We start from the raw sequence: 18,308 nt of genomic DNA on the forward strand, positions 1-18,308 counted from the left end.
CCCAGGTCCCACCCGGTATGGCCTTAATTCTTCCTGAGGCCTGGCAGCTCCCTCCAGGTCCCCAGATGGCCCCCTGGGCTTGGTGAAGTGGGGCCCCGCCCCCTTCAGCTTCCCAGCCTTCCTGGAACCCTCTTGCCCAATATCCTGTGTGGTAATCATGCCTTTTGGCCCCACTCAGTTTTGCTGGCCACTGCCAAGTTCCCTCTGTCCGTTCTCAATGCTCTACCTCTAATGCAACCTTCATGAAATAAAAAGCTGCTACAACTTTTCCTCTCCAATCAGAATCCCTCTCCTGGGTGGTCTGCACTCTTCAGCAGAAGTGACCATGCTTCCTCCTGTGCCTGTGTTGGGAGGAAGGTGGGTCTGGAGAAGGGACGGAGCTAAGATGCTCCAGGAGTAGGGACGGGGGTTAGGGGGTCTACATCCAGGAAGTAGTGCTGGGTGGCGCTGCCTTCATTAACCCGAGGTCACTCAGGATCTTCACTCGGGAAGGAGGAGCTGCTTCTCTCATGGCGGGGCGCCACTAGGGGCACTGAGAGCCCAGTGGGGCTGGGAGAAAAGCAGGCACGAGGTTGCTGCGGGGTGAGGGTCAGATGCCGCACGACATTGGTGAGGACAGAGGTAGAGGACGGCATGCCATCCACTGAGCGCCGAAAGAAGCAGCTGACCACGTCATCTCCTGTACACACCCCACCACCACCCTACAGGGAAGGCCTAGGCCCATTCACTGTCTTGCAAATAAAGCCACACAGGGGCAAGCTCCCATTTGCTGAGTACTTGTCACAGGCCGGGTCACGGCTGAGGCACACCGTCTCCTTGTCCCTACTGTACAGGGTTGGATCTGCAAGGTCACAGGGGTGTAAGCAGAGACGGCCATAGCGCGCTCTGCGACCCCTAAGTCCCCTCTTCGGGGCGTTGGAAGTGGGGCGAACCCAGCGGCTCTCGTACAGATGCAGAAAAGCAAGGCCTGAGGAGGTCAGGTAACCTGTTCCAGGTCGCACAGCTCAGGCCAGATCCTGGGGAAGACCCAGCCACCCGGCCGCCCGGCTTCCTCCACGACACAACCACTTCCCCCGGCCACTCGTGTGTCTCAGAGGGCAGCCCCTCAGAAGCTCCGCGGGAACCCAGCGCCGCCGACCGGACGGCGGAGGGCCGCTTGCCCGCCCACGTGGCTCTGAAGTCCCGCCCTATCCACGCTAACCAAGAAACCATTCGGGAGGCCCCGCCTCCCCCCCCCCCCCGGACGACCCCGACCTAGGAGGCGTGGTTTCGCGTGCGCCTCCGCCCCGCGCCCCTCGCTGGGGAGCCGACTGCGCGCGCGCGCACCCGCGCGCGCCGAGGCCGCGGTGGTCTGGGGCTCAGGCCCACGGGCCCCCCCCCCCCCCCCTCCCCGCGCTGCCGGGCCCGACGCGGCTCGGGTCGGGCAGGGAAGGGGCGGCCGGGCGGACTTGGCCCCGCGCCCTCCGCACCCGTCGCCCCCGGCTCCTCTCGGCGAAACCCGAGCGCGCGTCCGACGCGGGGCCGCGTGACGCGCACCTGTCGGGGCGGGCCGCGCCTGCGGAAGAGGATGCGCGGGGCCCCAGCCTGGCCCGAGCCCGGCCCGCAGCGCCGCGCGCCCCGCGCCGCCGCCGACATTTCCCGGAGAAGCGGCCGGCTCTGACGGGCGAGATGAAGTAAGCTGCCTCCCCCGTTTGGTCTCCGGCTCCTTCGGCCGCGGGCGTTGTTGGTAGGCGGCCGGCGGCTGCGCGCCCGCGCGTGCCCAAGCCTGAGATCCGTGGGCCCCGCGGCCCGGGAGGCCGGCCGCGCGCGCGGCGTGAGCTCCTCGGGCCTTTTGCTGGGAATCGTCTCGCGTCTGTGCTCGGACTCCGGCGGGGGCCAGAGTCCGCCCGAGTTCCCTCCCAGCCCCGCGCCCTCAAAATGAGTCGTTCACTTCCTCCCCTGCAGATCCCTTGGCTGCAGGGGGCAGCCAGGCCCCTCGAGGCCAGTTCAGAAGGGCGAGCGGCGGCGTTCCTTTTCCTAGGCTTTCTGGAAGTTGGTTCAATGAGAGGAGGAACTCCCGGTGCTTTTTTCCCCCTGGGATCAGCTTAATCTTTGGCATTAGCCCTCAGGTTCCAGTCAGCGTTTGCAAGACACTATCCAGTGAATAGTTTTCCAGAAGTGAATCTATCTGCATCTCTGAAAATCAGCTCACTTAAACTTGAATGTAGTCGGAAATGAGAACTTCTGGAAAGATCATAGACCTAAATTCTTTGTCCACCCAACCCCCTGTCCTCCCAACGGGGCCTGTGGCTCATGAAAGGGAACAAATTAGGGGAGACTGGTGTAGAGTGGGCATATTTTAAATTATTTTCTACATTCTCTGCAGTGATGGAGGGTGGATAGACTTTTTGAGCTTATGAGGCTAATCTTTTGGTAAGTTTTAGGACCACCCGAGATAAAAATGCCCCCTGTTTGGCATGAACAGAGCTCATTTTTTCAGAGAGCACTTTGTGTAACTTTTCTTTGAGGTACATGACTGCCCCACAAATAACCACTCTAGGCGAACATTCAGGTTATTTTTATCCAAATACTGGAGTTCACGAAGTTACTCTTACAGTCAGATGGTTTTAGGTCATCTTAAAGGGAAGCCAAGAGGCACCTTTGGTCATCAGTGGCCTAGCCACTTCTCACTTTATTCATGGAATTTAAACAAGGTAAGATGTCATTGATGCCAGATTTCCCCGTGGATTCTACCAGACCCTAACCCAGGGGCAGAGCAGGAAGTCTGGTTTTGCTTTTTGCTTCCTTGAGTTGGGAGCCAGGTGGTTCCCTGGGAGAGCTCTCAACACTATTGCCCCCTAAAGTATTTTCGCAGCCATGATCTGGGTTTTTTTTGGCCCAGTGTTGAAATGAGGGGAATGGATCCCCATTTCACAACTGGAGAAGAGGCCCTGGGTAGTTAGGGGAAAGGCCTATGGCTACAGAGTGAAGGAGTTTATGCCCCTATTCTTTAGGCCAGATTATAAATCCCTAAAGGGCTGGAGTGGGGACTTTGAACCTTTTTAGCGTGATATTTCTTTGATTTTTCATCAGTATGATTGGAAGGTCATGAAGCTGTTAATGAGCTGTTCCTTGGCATTTTTTCTGTTGCGGGCTGCTTAATTCATCTTGTAGCAGTTCCAAGAAGCTAGCAAGAAAAGTACCTTTACCCATGATGCTGTTGGTTTAATAATGATAGAAGCTAACATTTCTTGGGCCCTTGCTGTATGCCAAGTATCCTGCCACGTGCTTTATACGGATTGCCTCATTTTGTGCTTCTTATCGACTTGTTTTCCTACTCTGTGGTTGCAACACGTGAGAGAAGTAGACTATATACACCACTGTTGTTCCAGACTCTTAGAGGAGCAGAATCGGTGTCCACACCAATACAGTGTTTTAAATTTCACCGCTTGGGGTTGTGGTCCGCGTTTTCCTGGTAAGTGGGAGGTCAGTACTGAAGCCAGACTGCCTGTATTCACATCTGATCACCTCTGAGCTGCCCGCCCTTCAGTCATTTTCCCCTCTGTGCCACCTTGGTTTCCTCTGTACTCATTCTAAAAATGGGCATAATAGTGGTACCTATCTCATAGGTGTGGCAAAAATTTAACTCCAGTGATAAATGTGAAGCTCTCGTATCCGGTGTATAGTGAAATACTTGTAAATGTTTCTTGTATTATTAATAGTGTGATGGGAAGCTGTGTACTGTGTCACAGCACTTGAGGTCCGCAGTAGACATGTCTTCCTTCATGCCACCATTCGGATGCAGATGGCGCCTACGCAGGTGGCAGGGGTCTACTACAGATGGGATTTATCTGTTCATTCAGCACATATTTAGAGTGCACCTTCTGTGTGCCGGGCCTTGTTTTGGATACTGAAGATAAGCACAAAGCCCCCTGCCCTCGTTGGCACTTACATTCTTGACGGGAGGGGCAACAGAGAATAAACCAAACAAGTACACTTTCCACAGACAGTATATTAGAGACTGATATGTACTGCGGAGAGAAAGCAGGGAGTGAGATGGAGGTGGGAGGTTTGCAGTTTTACAGAGTCGGCTGAGAAAGCCTCACGGAGAAGGTGACATTTCAGCAAAGAATTCAAGTCAGTGAGGGAGTGAACCGTGTGGACATTGGCAGGGAAAAGTAGGCCGGGCAGAGCAAACAGCAAGTACAAAGGCCCTGAGGTAGGAGGACGGGAGGCTGGAGCCCAGAGAGGGGCAACTGGCAGAAGAGATCAAGGAGGTAATGGGTAGGAGGCCATAAAAAGGCCACTGAACGTCTTGTTCAGGGAAAGGCAGAAACGGGAGGCCAATTAGGTGGTTCCTACAGTAATCCAGACAGAGGTGATGGTGGTTAGAAGCAGAGTGCGGTTGTGAAGGGTGGTGAGTAGTTGTGTTCTGGATAAATTTTGATGATAGAAATTACAGGATTTGCTAACAGATTGGATGACACCCCCTCCCAAGTTTCTGCCCTCAGCACCTGGAAGGATAGAGTTGCCATTGACTGAGGCTGGGGAAATCTGCATTTGGAGCAGGTTGGCAGAGAAGTCCGTTCTCCGTTCAGTTTTGAACGTAGTAAGTCTTGTAGGCATCCAGCTAATGGTGTCAGAGTAGCAGTTGATTGGATGAGCCTGGAGTTGGGGGAGAAAGCCCAGAACGGAGATGAAGACCGGGTGTTGTATGCTGGTAAATGTGTAACGACTCTGTAGGGTGGGGGTTGGTGATGGGGAGGGAGCCTGATTCACAGCATTTGCCAGTATCTGTGGCGCAATATTCCTGTACTGGCCATTGCAAACACCCCAGTACAGAATATCTTCACCTTACAGATACAATAGATGTCAATAATGTCAAGAGCACAGGTGGAGAGTAAAATGTAGTCAAATAATTAGGAAATGATGAGCAATAATAAGTATTTATTGCTTTTGTTTTTAATACAATTTATTTGGTTATAAATTTGTGCGATGTGGTTTTTAATAATGGCTGTGTTTAATACCTGGCTTGAAAAATTCCTGAAAATGCAGCAGTTGAACCTTGTGTGCCGGTACAAGGTGGCTGCAGCACACCCCCGGGGTCACAGGGACCCAAGACACCTAAAGAGGTGACCGGTACAAGGATTCTCTGAGATCAGGGAGGGAAACGGCCCCAGAGCCTGATCTTGCAACTCTTGTCCCCAGTCTAGCCCCGAGGAGAACAAGTAGGGAAGGGGTACAGGTCTCATAGCAGCTGAAGGGCTTGACTTGCATGGCTGTGTTTGGTGCTGATGGGCCCGAACAAGGAGAGTGCAGGAAAAACGCTTGGGTGAGTGATTATAGAGGGGACTGGGCGCATCCCCTCCCGCTTTGGTTAGAAGTGATCTTCAGTTTGAACTCTTGTTTTACTCCCACACATTCTTTCAACAGTTCCAAACTCCCAGGCTGTGATTTGAAGAAAACTTCCCTCCTTCCTGCTTGGCAAACAAGGTAGAGGACAAAGGTGTCAGTGTGGCATTGGGAAAGGGAACAGGGCTGCAGCAGCCACTGACCTTTAGCTCCCCGCTCCTTTCTCCTGCCCCTTGTGTGCTGGGAAGAGACGACCAGAGCTGTTTCCTCCTGTGGTTTACCAGACACCACCCTGCCCCCGGAGCCCCAGCACACGCTGCGGCCGTGCTAGGACGGGTCAGGCCCGGCTGCAGGGTTGCTCCCCATAAACAAAGACTGGAACCCTGATTCTGATCCAAACCCTCTGGCTGGCCAGGTCAGCGCTCCCAGCTTTGGGAATGTTTGGCACAGCTGTACTTTAAAAGGTGAGTCCCCCAGGATGCCTGATGGGCACTCCTCCGGCTGGGTTGGGGGCCGTGAAAGATGCCCTGGCCTGTGGCCATGTGCCCCGTCAGGCCTGCTGTTAAGATGAGCCTGTCCGAAGAAGGTCTTTTCTCCTCCCCAGAGGCACCTGCGCTTCCTGGGTGTAGTGTGTTTCTGGCAAGTACCTTGAATAATAATTGTAAAGGAAATTGCACCCTCCACAGGCTTAAGTTAAGGCTTCAGAGAGTTTTGTCTGAGCTTCTGAGTGACACGTAGTTATCAGCGCCTCATTTCCTGTTGAGTCCTCTTTCCCTGGCCCTGCCGCCCACCTGGGTCTAAGGTGCTAAGCCCCGAAGCGGAGCGCTGGCATCTCCCTGATAATAGAGGGCTTGTCCCCCTCCCGTGGGAAGCACGCGATCTGGGGGCAGCGAAGGGGCGGTCCTCTGGCGAAGTCTCTTCTGTCGCAGACGAGGAACCGAGGCCTAGGCCGGGCCTGCCGTCCGTCCGGGGCCGGAGCTCCTCCAACTGTTCACCAGTGGTTTTCTTATTTACTTACTCATTAAAAGCAGAAGCTGTTCACGGCAGTGCCAGGGCCAGCCCTCTGGGAGCCGGTGCAGAGATGGGAGGCCGAGCCGCAGAAGGCCCTTCAGCGCTAGAGCCTCGCAGCACGAGCGGCCGAGAGCCCCGGGGGATGCATGCGAGGCATCTGTTTTCCCTGTTGCCTCACCCCTGCTTGTGGGCTAGGGCCCCCGTTCTTTTTTTTTTTTTTTTTTTTTAGATTTTTATTTATTTGACAGAGAGAGACACAGCGAGAGCAGGAACACAAGCAGGGGGAGTGGCAGAGGGAGAAGCAGGCTTCCCCCTGAGCAGGGAGCCCGATGTGGGGCTCGATCCCAGGACCCTGGGATCATGACCTGAGCCGAAGGCAGACGCTTAACCGACTGAGCCCCCCAGGCGCCGCTGGGGCCCCGTTCTTCACTTGGGTGGGCGGCTTCTCTGAGCCTGTTTGTGTCCCTGTCGGGGCTGCAGGGAGGACAGCCGTACCCGTTGCTATCCGCCCCCTCTCAGGGCAGGGCATCGGGACCGGGCTGGGGAGTGGGACGTGAATGCCAGTTTGTTCTCAGCGCTGCCTCCTGCAGCCCCCGGGACCAGGGGGCTGGTTTTCCTGACAGCAGTGGCGTTGTGCCCCCCCGCCGTGGAGCCACGAGAGGCCTTCCGTTTAGCGAAGGTAGTTAACATCTGCATATAGGGAGTTGTCACCTGTGTCACCACAGCTCATCCTTCCAACCCCCCCATTTAGTTCGGTGGTATTGGCCCTGCTTCATAGTTAGGAAACGTGGGCCCAAACTGAGTAGGTGACTTAAGTAGATCCCACAGCTGGGAGGAGGTCTTGAGCCTGGTCCTCTGCCCCAAATGCCACGTTCCCCCGCTTGACTGAGGAAGCTGCTGAGCACAGTGACTGGGGGCTCCGGCTTTGGGACATGCCGTTCTTCTGGGGTGGGGGTTGAGGTACTGGCCCTTGGGGCTCCCTCGCCTGCCTGTCCGGGCTCTCTGAGGTTCCTGAGCTTCTCCTCTTGTGCCCGGTATGTCCAGGGCCCTGGCTGCCCATATCGGATCAGGAGCTCTGAGATGCAGCTTGCCAGCTGGAGGCTCCTCCTTCTCCAGGCTGTTCTCTGGGCTTCAGATTTCTCGCTGCCTCTTTCCCGCACTGACCTTGCAGCTTTTTCTTCCCTCCAGACAGGGGCGATTGCCAGTTCAGGAAGAAATGCATGAAGGGCCAAGGACGGGGATTGGGAAGCAGGAGAAGAAAGTAGAGTGGTCCTGCGGCCCATCTGATTTGGGAGTGAGTGTGCAGGTGAAGGGAGGGGACGGGGAAGCGTGGGAGGCCACGCAGCTGGTCCCTGGATCCTCCGGTTAAAGCCCCAGTAGTGGAAATGTCTGGTAGACAGATACTGCTGTTGGACCCTCACCTTGGTTTGGCTGCTGACCGAGAGAGATGAGGAAGAGGCAGAGGGAGAAGTGGGGTGCGGGGTGCTGCTGTCAGTCAGAGGGCCGCTCTGGTCCCTCAAGATGGAGGACAGTATAGGAATGCAGGAAGGTAGGCTGGCCAGGTATCTCTCTAAACCTCAGTTTCCCTACCCGAACAACAGATCAGAGCCTCATCGTTGAGGATCGTGTTACTCCTTCGTCTGGGAACGCCTGCTGTCAGTAATCTTGAATCCTCCTTCCCTGCTCCAGTGCCCCGGGCCGGGCTCCGTTGTCCCACTATTTCTGAGAGCCGAGTTGCTGACCATGATTACTTTCCCCGTCACCACTTCTCCCTTTCCCTCAAAGCACGGGCCTTGCTGGGAAATTGGAACAGGAGAGCTGTGGAGTAAGGATGGAGCACATTAAGCCCCACAGCCTTGGTCAGAACAGAAGGCAAGTGAAAGCAAGTCCTCGGGTGCATTTGTGGCAGGTCCGAGGCCTGTGGCCCTTCATACGTGTCAGCTGCTTTCAGTGAGGCTGGAAATCAGCCAAGATGTGAGGCTCCCCTTAGGGAGGCTGCGGCATGCGTTTGCGGGGTGGCAGTGTGGGGGCCAGAGAGCCCGGTGCCTGTCCGGCTCCCCGCTTCCTCTCCCGGGCCCCTTCACCACCCAAGCCTCAGCTCTGCTCCCTGCAGAAGGGAAATGATCATAGTATCCACTCCACTGGTGTTTTTTCAGGGCTCTTCCCTGGACGCACTAGATCTTCTGCGCGTAAGGACTTAGTTCGGTGTTGCTGTTGTCATCGGCAGACCGTAGGGACAGCTGCCGCTTCCGTAGTGCTTCCAGGGTGGTAGGCGGTGTCCTGAGCATTTTATAAATATTAACTCATTTGTCCTTAAAATAACCGTATGGCGCAGGTCGCCGTTACCCCCATTTCAGATGAGGAAACTGAGGTGTGGAGAGGTTAAATACTTGTCTAAGGTCCAACAGTAAGGAGTTGAGCTGGGATTCAACCTCAGTCGGTTCCAGAGACTATGTTTTTATTTTATCATTTTATTTTAATTAATTAGTTAATTTAAAGTAGGCCTCACACCCAGCGTGGAGCCCAGTGTGGGTCCTGAGCTCATGTCCCTGAGACCAAGAGTCGGTCGGACGCTTAACTGACTGAGCCACCCAGGCGCCCCCAGCGGCTGTGTTTTTAATCACTACACTGTAGCAGTTACTAGTAATTGTTTTGTGCTTGGAGCCCAGAGGACATGGGAAAAGCGAAGGGAGGAGTGAGTGGAGGTGAGCATATCTTCTCGTAGTTCCAGCCATCACCAGAGGGCCTGCTACCTATTCCCGAGCTGCCCCGATGGTCCTGGCGCCCTACGCTCATGGACGAGACTGGCCGTGGTCAGAGAGTGGACAACCGCAATCCCGTGGCCACGCTACGGGCCTCCCTGGTGCTTCCTGCAGCACAGTGGCCCGTCTCTAGCAAGTGGCCTACCACCTTCCCGGCCACAGTCCCTGCTTACAGGGTAGGCTCCCTACCCACCAGCTTCCTGGCACAGAAGCCAAACTCCTGCGGAGGGAGGGGCAAGCTGTGGGATTATAACATTTTTCTGAGAGAAAACACATGGTGGTTTTTTGCCAGGCAGGAAATGTTTGATAGCCCAGAGATGTGTTTACCTCCACATCCCCGTCACCTGAACCATGTCTGATCCTTCCTTGTTCCTTGTCTTACCTCTGCCCAGGTGCCCTGGCTGTTGGAAGATGCTCACAGTGGCAATGTGCATGGCCCTTGTGGCTTGCCTGCAGGCCCAGGAGCTCCAGGGACATGTCTCTGTTATCCTGCTGGGAGCGACTGGGGACCTGGCCAAAAAATACTTATGGCAGGGACTGTTCCAGCTGTACCTGGATGAGGTGGGGAAGGGCTGCAGTTTCAGCTTCCATGGGGCTGCTCTCACATCCACCAAGCAGGGCCAGGAGTTCATCACCAAGGTCCTGGAGTCCCTCTCCTGCCCTGAGGACATGGTGCCCAGGCGCTGTGCCGAACTCAGGGGCCAGTTCCAGCAACTGAGCCAGTACCGCCGCCTGAGGACGAATGAAGACTATATGGCCCTGAGCAAGGACATTGAGGCACAGCTCGAACACAAAGGCCTCCGGGAGGCCGGCAGGGTTTTCTACTTCTCTGTGCCACCCTTTGCCTATGCGGATATTGCTCGCAGCATCAACAGCAGCTGCCGACCGGGCCCGGGTGCCTGGCTGCGGGTTGTCCTGGAAAAGCCCTTTGGCCACGACCACCTCTCAGCCCAGCAGCTGGCCACGGAACTTGGGAGCTTTTTCCAAGAGGAGGAGATGTACCGGGTGGACCATTACCTGGGCAAGCAGGTGAGCTTCAGCGGGGCGCTTGCCAGGGTTGGAGTGAGCTGGGAGTGGGTAGACCCCATGGACAGAGCCACACTGGTGCTTGTGGGATGAGGCCTGGAGCCATTGTGAAAGCGGAGCTCCTGTGGTTGTCCTAACCGTGCTAACCCTTGGGGTGCCTGCAGGCAAAGCCCCTGAAGGTGGGCAAGTGGTGAGAGGCTGAAGGAAAAGCCGAGCAGTAAGGGCAGGATGCGTGGCCCTCGTGCACGTGGCCAGAGCTTTGTTTCTCATCGCCCTGCGTCCTCTGCGCAGGTGTTGGCCTGGCTTCCAGTGGGTCATGGTGTGGGAACTAACTTACTCCACACCCATCTGCCCTTTTTCAGTATCTCCGTCTTCCTGAGTTTTGTTTTGAGCCAGAAGGCTGGTAACAAGATCCTACAGTGAGCAGGGACCCTAAGTCCATGCTTCCCAGCCAGGTTCTGTGGCGGAGCCTGGGGCTGAGCTCCTGGGTGATGCGGGCCGGCTGGCCACTTCACTCTGAGCATGCCCTCCGAGTGCCTCCGGAACATCTCTTCCTAGAAAGCGCAGCAGAGGGCGTGCTGCGCGGTCTTCTCTGGTACGGACCAGGCTGGTGAGCCCAGGGCCCTGTGGGTGGGCACCTCATAGTCTTCCAGGACAGAGGCATCGCTTTCTAGCCAGCCCTGTTTGGAGCTGCAGGATTCCCAGAGTGCCCCTCAGACCTGCGTCTGACCTGGTGAGGTGTTCGCTTGTTTCTGGGAAAATGAGAAGAGAACACTTCCAGAATGTATCCAGTCTGAAGTTGTTCTTGCTCCATTTTTGGTGTTAAAATATCTTTTATGAAAAGTTGACAGTAATAGAAGGTAAGTAATCTTAAATATTTTTTTTTTCCTTGCAAAATAAAAAGCTGGAAACCCTTGTGGAGGTCACTTAACAGATTTGGAGTCTGTATGGAGCTGTGAAGTCCTAAGGCCCGGGGACGATGGCTCCTGAAAGCATCTTCTCCGAGCAGGGGGTAGAGAAGTTGGGGCCCTTCCTTAGGGTCAGGATTCCTTCTTCACCCTGAGAACCGGCAGCATAACCGGTCTCCTTCCCTGGCAGGCCGTGGCTCAGATCCTGCCTTTCCGAGACCAGAACCGCAAGGCCTTGGACGGCCTCTGGAACCGGCACCATGTGGAGCGGGTGGAGATCATCATGAAGGAGACCGTGGATGCAGGGGGTGCGTGAGTGAGTGGTCCCCCGCTCCGAGGCCTCCACCTGCCCTGTGCCTGGTGAGGTGTTGGGTCAGGCGGGGCTGGAGGATCTCTGCCCAGCGTCTGCGCCTTGGCTGGTGCTTCTCAGAGGGAGGTTTTTGCTGGCATGTGGTCTCCCTCCAGGGCCTGCCGTGTGCCCAGGTCTGGACCGTGCTAACCCCTGGGGTGCCTGCAGGCAAAGCCCCGCGTGGTCCTCCCTGCCTTCAGGGAACGCCGACCTGGCAGTTAACCTGAGTTTTACGTGGACGTGGTGCAGACAGTCCGAGCTGCATGAGGGCTCCTCAGACTTTGTGCAGGTGGCACCGTCTGCCTCGAGGCTTCTCCTCACCTGCTCCTCACCTCCCATCCCTCCTGTTTGTCGGTTGCCAGCTCGGCCGCCGCTCTCTCTCGGGGAGCTTTGCTTAGGGGCCTGCTCGACAAGGTCCACTCCCCTCAGGCCCGCACAGCACCATGTGCCTCCCTTCTCCGCCCTCCAGGCTTTCCTGGGTCTCCTCCGGGCCCAGTGCGCCTCTCTCACCAGACCGTGGGCACCGGGCCCTCCCCCCTCTGGCTCCCGGCACCACGTCAGACGTGCCGAACAAACACCGAACGAAAGAGCGGTGGTGACTTGGGGGGCGTGGGGCCTGTCCCCGCCGGGTGGCCTCAGCCTGTCACTCGCCTTATTAGTGAGGTGGCGTGTAGATGCCAGCAGCAGCTCCTGAGGCTCCCCGGGGCTCGCCGCCTGTTGGGAGCGTGTTGTTAGGGCCAAAGCGTCCGTTCTTACCCAAGGCAGTAAAAGCTAATTCTTCTTATGTCAGTGCCCCCAGTGGCCAAATGAGGTGGGTCCTGTTGTTAGCTCCTACCTCCGGATGCGGTTTGGTGACGTGCCCAAGGTCCCGGGGCAGGAAGTGCTGGGGCCGGGTCCTCGGGGTGCGGTCTGGCTCTGCACCGCTGCACCCGGTCCGCCCCGCTCGCTGCTTTCTGCAGTCTGAGCTAGAGTGCCCGAGGCCACTGTCCCCACCCCACAGGGTGCCCCTGGGCGGATTTGGAGGGCCCCAGAGCCTTCAGACCCGGATGGGGGTCCGGGAGGTCTGTCTCCTTCTATTTGCCTTTCCTCTTCTTCTTTCTCCTTCCCTTGGTTGCTCTCTCCAGCTTCTCTCCCTTCCTCTTCAAGTGTGTATCCAGTGCTGGAGGCTCTGTGTGAGGGCGTGAGGTTCACTGGGGGAGAGGCTATCTTGGTACAGACTCCAAAGTGAATGACACAGGCAGTGGGGGGTGGGGGCCTGGGCCTGGGCTCCGTGAGCCAGGCCTCTGAGGGCATTGGTGTCCTTGAGAGGAGCTCGCTTTCTCGGATCGGGAGCCCATACCGGAACAGAGGCCCTCTCCCCACTGCACTGAGCCTTCGTGGGTCTCGGAACGCGCCCCGACCCTTCCATACTTCCCTCCTGTCCTCAGCAGGGGCTCAGGGGAGAGTGTCTTCGTGCTTGTGTCCTTGTGGGGGTGAGCGCTGGGCCTTGCTCTTGCTTCATCTGCAGAGAGGTGAACTTCAGATCCGGCGCTGAGAGCGTGGGGCGGGATGGGAAGGTGCTGCTGTCACCCTCCGCAGGCCGGCACCAGTCTCTGCCTGGACTTGGCTCAGCCACCGGGACTCCCCCCCACCCCCACCCCGTTTCTGACAAGTCCTTCCTGTGCCCACCCTGGGCTGGGGAAGAGCTGTGGTGTCTGGAGTTACCAGTTGTACTGTGCCCCTTACTCCTTCCAACCCTCCCAACCCATTTCCCTTTTGGTTTCTGATGTCATTTGTAGGTTTTTGGTTGTGTTGTTGTTGTTGTTGTTTGGCGGGACCCCTGCGGAGCCAGGGGCCAGGCAAATTGCAGGCCTGCTTACCCCAGCAAAGGTACTTCGGGATTTTGGAGAAAGGAAAGGGGAGGGCACGACAGAAAGGCAGGCAGTGGCCTGGGCAGGTCTGTTTGCCAAGGCCTGGCCTGGGGCAGGGAGAAGCTCAGGTTTGGGTAGCAGGAGTCAGCTGCGGTCACAGTGGCTCTGCCTTCAGGGCTGCTGTGTGGGACCAAAGCAGAGGCCCAGCTGCCTGCAGGGTGTGGGTTCTGAGGGGAAGGTCTCGCTGCTGCCATGACCCAGAGCACAAGGCTTTTTTCACTTCAGCCCAGAGGCACAGAGAGACCCAGAGCAGGGAGGCAGCAGGGGACCCCCTGGCCCCTGAGGGGCTTGGGACCAGTAAGGGTGTGGCCAGCCGGCTGGGTCAGCGGCCTGTCCTTGTCGGAGGCGGCCGGTGGGACTGCAGCTGTCCTGGGGGTTGGATCTCCTCGGTCGGCCTGTGTGCCCGCCAGCTGCCTGCTCAGGCCCAGACCAGGGTAACAGGGGCTGACTTGCTGCTACTGTGCTCATCCCCATAGCAACTAGGGCCTCTGGCAACAGTGAGTTCTCCCTGTGGACTGGGCCTTGGGGGCCCAGAAGGACATGCATTCTCTGCATGCCGAGGAAGTGGCCTGCTGCAGCTCTGGAGGCCCAAACACTGACCTCACTGTCCCCTCGGGGTGACGCTTTGGAGCCCCTCCCTCAGGGGGCCCCTTATAGACAGACTTTAGTTCAGGCTGGAGAGAGCAGAGCGGACAGGAGATGTGGGCCCTGCAGCCGCCCCGCCCTGGCCAGGGAGCCCTGTGACCGGCACATCAGGGCCTGGGCTGTGCCTTCTCCTGGGGCTGGGGATGGGAAGTGGGCGGGAGGAAGGCCTGCCCTCCTGCGGGGCGTCACGGCACCTTGCGGTGGTTCAGGGTGCTCAGCGGGCCAGCTGCGGCAGTGAGACTGGATGTGGCCTGGAAGTTTCTGAGGCGGGATTTAGAGCCCAGCAGTCTGACGGGAAGCTTCAGAAGGGCCAATGCCCTCCCCGGATCCCCCACCCCTGCCAGGGCCTGCGCAGCCCTTGCAGGCTCCTGTGTGGGGAGTCTCCGGAGTGGCCCGGCTCCTGGTGGCACGCCAGGCCTGGGGAACGGAGCGCTCCTGGCCCTGAGCTGCTGCAGGGCCCGGGAAGGGGACTTCTGAGCTGCAAGGTCACCCCCCAAATTTCCGAGTGGGTGAGGCTGGCTGCCCCTCCCCCATCCCCCCCCCCCCCCCCCCCGCGGCTGTGTGAGCCCGGGTGAGTCTGCTGCAGTGTCCCAGCCACGCACAGCAGGAGGGAGACAGCGGGGAGGGGAGAGCATCCTTCCCTGGTCCCAGGGCGCCGCCCCCCCGCCACCGCTCCCCTCAGTCTGGTCTGGAGCACCGCTCTCAGCGCCACAGAAACCCTGGGGGGCCGGGGTCTCCTGAAGCTGCAGCACCCTGGGCTGTACGAGGAGTGACCTTGGCTGGGCCACTCAGCCGTGGGGTAGAGATGACCCCTGCTGGCCCTCATTGTGGCCACTGGGAGGCCCCGTGGGAAGGAGGGCTGTGTCACGAGTGGCCCGAGGGGCAGCCGTCCAGGCTGGGCTGCCCTCTCTTCTGGGGGCGCGGGAATGTGATCCAAGGTCTGTGGCCCCTCCGAACCCCAGCTTCTGACCACTGCGCCTGTGGCCGCAGGGTCTGTACAGACCCTTGGCGGCTGGCTTCCTGCCAGGATGTGCTCGGAGCGTCTCTGCATCTCTTTGCTGCCCTACTTTCCCCTCTGGGGGGAAGGCTTTTTTTTTCTTTTTTTTTTTCTTTTGGCAGGAAGAAAGAGGGAGACTTCCTGAGGATGGTGTAGCTGTCCCTGCCTGGGAGGGTCCCTGTTCCCACACTGGGGAAGGAGCGTGGTGCATGTTGACCCCTGAGGGTCAGAATGGCCGGGTCGGGCCTCTCACACAGGGACCAAGGCAGCCTGGGTCCTCCCAGGTGCCCGCCACCTGTCCCATTGTCCAGCCTGGTGTGTCCCCTCCTGCAGGGCTGTCTGCAAGGTGAGCTCAGGGCAAGCTGGCTGGCCTCTCTCCTCGGCCCTCCCCGCTTTTTATTTTTAGTTATCCCGGAAGGTATTGGGAGGGATCACAGCGAGCTTTCGGTTTTGTTGTTCTTAACTCTGTGTTTTCCTGGGAAAACCCGGATCTCCCACGGCATGGAGGCAACGGGGAGGGGGTTTCTGGTCCCAGTTGTGAGGGGTGCGTCCTCAGCACATCTCTGGATAATGGTGCTAACCCCCATTACCTCTCTCTGTCTCTCTCTCGGGGTTGTTTTAAGGATTAAACGAAATGACATACACAGAAATACTTTACAAGTGGAAATGCTGTTCTTCCAAGCCAGCAAGGAGAGGAAGTGGCAGTGTTCGCCACCGTCCCCATGACTTCTCTGTGACTCGTGCTGGCGGATGTATAGACCCCTAGTTGGTCCGAAACACTCCTTTGCGTCCATTCTTCACCCAGTATCGTCTCTCTGTCATAGACGTACGTGAATATGTATGTAAACTTCCATGTTTCGACAGCCTGTACAATGTATAAGCTCTGCATTTCTGTTCAGTTCTGTTTGTATCACGGAAAATGAATTGCCCTATTATGAGGCACTTTGGCTGTTTTCACTTTTTGCTATTTTAAGTAGTATGTTGCAAGCTTTTAAAAAATTAGGTTATAATTCACATATCATAAAATCTGTCCTTTTAAAGTGTACAGTTCAGTAGTTGTTAACATATTCACAAAGTTGTTCAACCACTATCATTCTAGAACATTTATGAGCATTTAAAAAAATATTTTTCCTTTGAAGATGGTTATGAAGTGGGGTTACTAGGCCACAAGGGGGAGACGACTTTATAGCTCTTATTACATCTTATTAGACTGTTTCCTAGAACATCTGCAACAGTTTTCCTATAGCTTTGCCCGCATCAGGTGCTACTGTCCCTCCTGTCCTTGCCTTTTTGGGGGGTTTGTGGGAGTCCTCTTTTTTTTTTTTTAAATTTTATTTTTAAGTAATCTCTGCACCCAACGTGGGGCTCAAACTCATAACCCCGAGATCAAGAGTTGCACGTTCTACTTTCTGAGCCGGACGGGCGCCCCGTGGGAGCCTTCTTCAAGGACGCGGGACACGGCTTCTCTTGCCTTCCATGGGATGCCACCCCATGAAGGTTTGAGGGGCAGCACAGCCGAGGGGCAAGCCGGTGGGTCTCCATGCGAGTGATCCTGTGATCCTGTGATCTTGTGATCTTGGGTAACATTGGACTTGAGCCGTTGGGAAGCCAGGTTTATGGGGGTCTTGCTTCCAGTTGTCCAACCTGGTCGAGCTTTTTTCTGTCCTTGTTTATACATCGAGTTTTTCATCCTCAACTTTCAATCTAGGAAAGGATACCAGGAGTCAAAATAGATCATTTTCAGGAAAAATCAGTCCACAATAATTGGTGGTCACTAGGGAAAAAATGGAGTGGTTGGCATCGTCAGGAGAGCCAGGCCCGACTCGACTTCCTGCCTGTGGTTGGCCGCATGGCTTCTCCCAGGGAGGTGAAAAGGCAGAAGGAACCGGGAAGGGACGGAAGGCTGTGCTAAACATGGGCACCCCCTGAAGCTTGCAGTTAAGGAATAAAGGAAGCTCTCCTTTACACAGCGGGTAGCAAACCTGTGAAATGCAGTCTCCCCAGGGATTGAGAGAGGATAAAAATAGGAAGAGGGCTACTGAGGGGTTTGCTAAACTAATGAATAGTAAACAGATAACAGGGCTTTTAAGGACTTTGCTGTGTTCTCTCCCTCAAAAATTCATCTGTTCAGGGCGCCTGGGTGGCTCAGACGGTGGGCGTCTGCCTTCGACGCGGGTCGTGATCCCGGGGGGTCCTGGGATCGGGCTCCTGGCTCAGCGGGGAGCCCGCTGCTCCCTCTCCCTCTGCCTCTCCCCTGCTCATGCTCTCTGTATCTGTGTCTCAAAGGAATAAATAAAATCTTTAAAAAAAAATTCATCTGTTCGTAAAGCTTTAACTATCCCATTTATACTCTGAAACCTGTAATTCACTGATTCCAGGACTTTTTTTTTTTTTTTTTACATTTGAACATCTCTGAAGTTGTGTGTACCACTGATGGGGCGTTGTGGTCGACAGGGTCGGCGGCCTGTTTCTTGGTGGTTGTAAAACAGTGATGCTTTCGCCGTCGTGGGCATTTTGGATTTGATGAAATCCAGTACATCTCTGGCATTCGTTGCCTATACAAGCTCGAGGCTTCTACCTCTAGCCGGCCTTCTCAATATCGTCACGGATGTCACCACTGCAGACTCAGCAAATTTTGAACGTAAACCATCATTGAATTTCTCTCAGGAAACACCAGCTACATTTTCTGACTTTATTTCCAGATGATGATGGAGCCCCTCTCTTGCAGCTCCTATAATAATACAGATGCTAGCCGGGATCTACCAGCCCCTCCTGTGTCCCGGGCACCGTTCCAAGCCCTGTAGATGTGTTAACTCATTCATGCTCACGGCAGCCCTACAAGGGAGGGGTGCCACTAGCCCCCATTTACGTGTGAGTTAGGGCTGCTCACGTGGGGCCACAGAGCTGAAAGGTGGCAGAGTGGGTCCTTGAACCCTACACCCTGGCTCCAGAGACCGCACTCCAGGTCACGACTCCGAACGGCCTCTCAGATCCAGCCAGGCACCACACAGCCTTTCCTCATCCCCTGACTAATGACTGCGTTTCGCCGTTACTTCATTTGCTGTGGCCCTTGTTACTTCCCGCGTTTGCCCCGCATGCTGTCTTGCCGATTACATCACCACCGGCCCCCTCGCTGGGAGCCCGTCTTGTAGGTAGATTGGAGATGGCCTCGTCCCACGGCACCTCTGGCGTGGTTCCCCTTCCTGCTCTAACGCTTGCTTTAAAAAGTCTTATTTGAAATACAATTCCCCTGTCAGACAGTTTACCCATTTAAAGCATACAATCCAGTGGATTTTAGAGCGTTCACAGCCGTGCATCCACCACAGTCGATCTTAGAAGGTTTCTGTCATCCTCAAAAGAAGCCCTGTA

At 56.3% G+C, this 18,308-nt stretch overlaps 1 protein-coding gene across 6 annotated transcripts in view; it reads left to right on the forward strand.

The window, feature by feature from the left end:
- Nucleotides 1–1,312: 1,312 nt before the first annotated feature.
- The window catches only part of H6PD (hexose-6-phosphate dehydrogenase/glucose 1-dehydrogenase), a 119,161-nt gene continuing 102,165 nt past the window's right edge, over nt 1,313–18,308 (forward strand). The window contains exons 1-4 of one of the 6 annotated variants that reach the window (XM_027604407.2): nt 1,313–1,673; nt 7,944–8,214; nt 9,497–10,133; nt 11,229–11,346. In XM_027604407.2, coding sequence (XP_027460208.1) covers nt 8,174–8,214; nt 9,497–10,133; nt 11,229–11,346 — 796 coding nt within the window. In that variant the 5' untranslated portion in view covers nt 1,313–1,673; nt 7,944–8,173. Of the gene's footprint in view, nt 1,674–3,389; nt 3,455–4,131; nt 4,397–7,563; nt 7,637–7,943; nt 8,215–9,496; nt 10,134–11,228; nt 11,347–18,308 lie in introns of those variants that run through there. The other 5 variants (XM_035727120.1, XM_027604409.2, XM_027604411.2 and 2 more) reach the window with 5 other exon arrangements.

This window comes from Zalophus californianus, chromosome 4 (assembly GCF_009762305.2).
Source record: "Zalophus californianus isolate mZalCal1 chromosome 4, mZalCal1.pri.v2, whole genome shotgun sequence".
NCBI classification, from domain to species: domain Eukaryota; kingdom Metazoa; phylum Chordata; class Mammalia; order Carnivora; family Otariidae; genus Zalophus; species Zalophus californianus.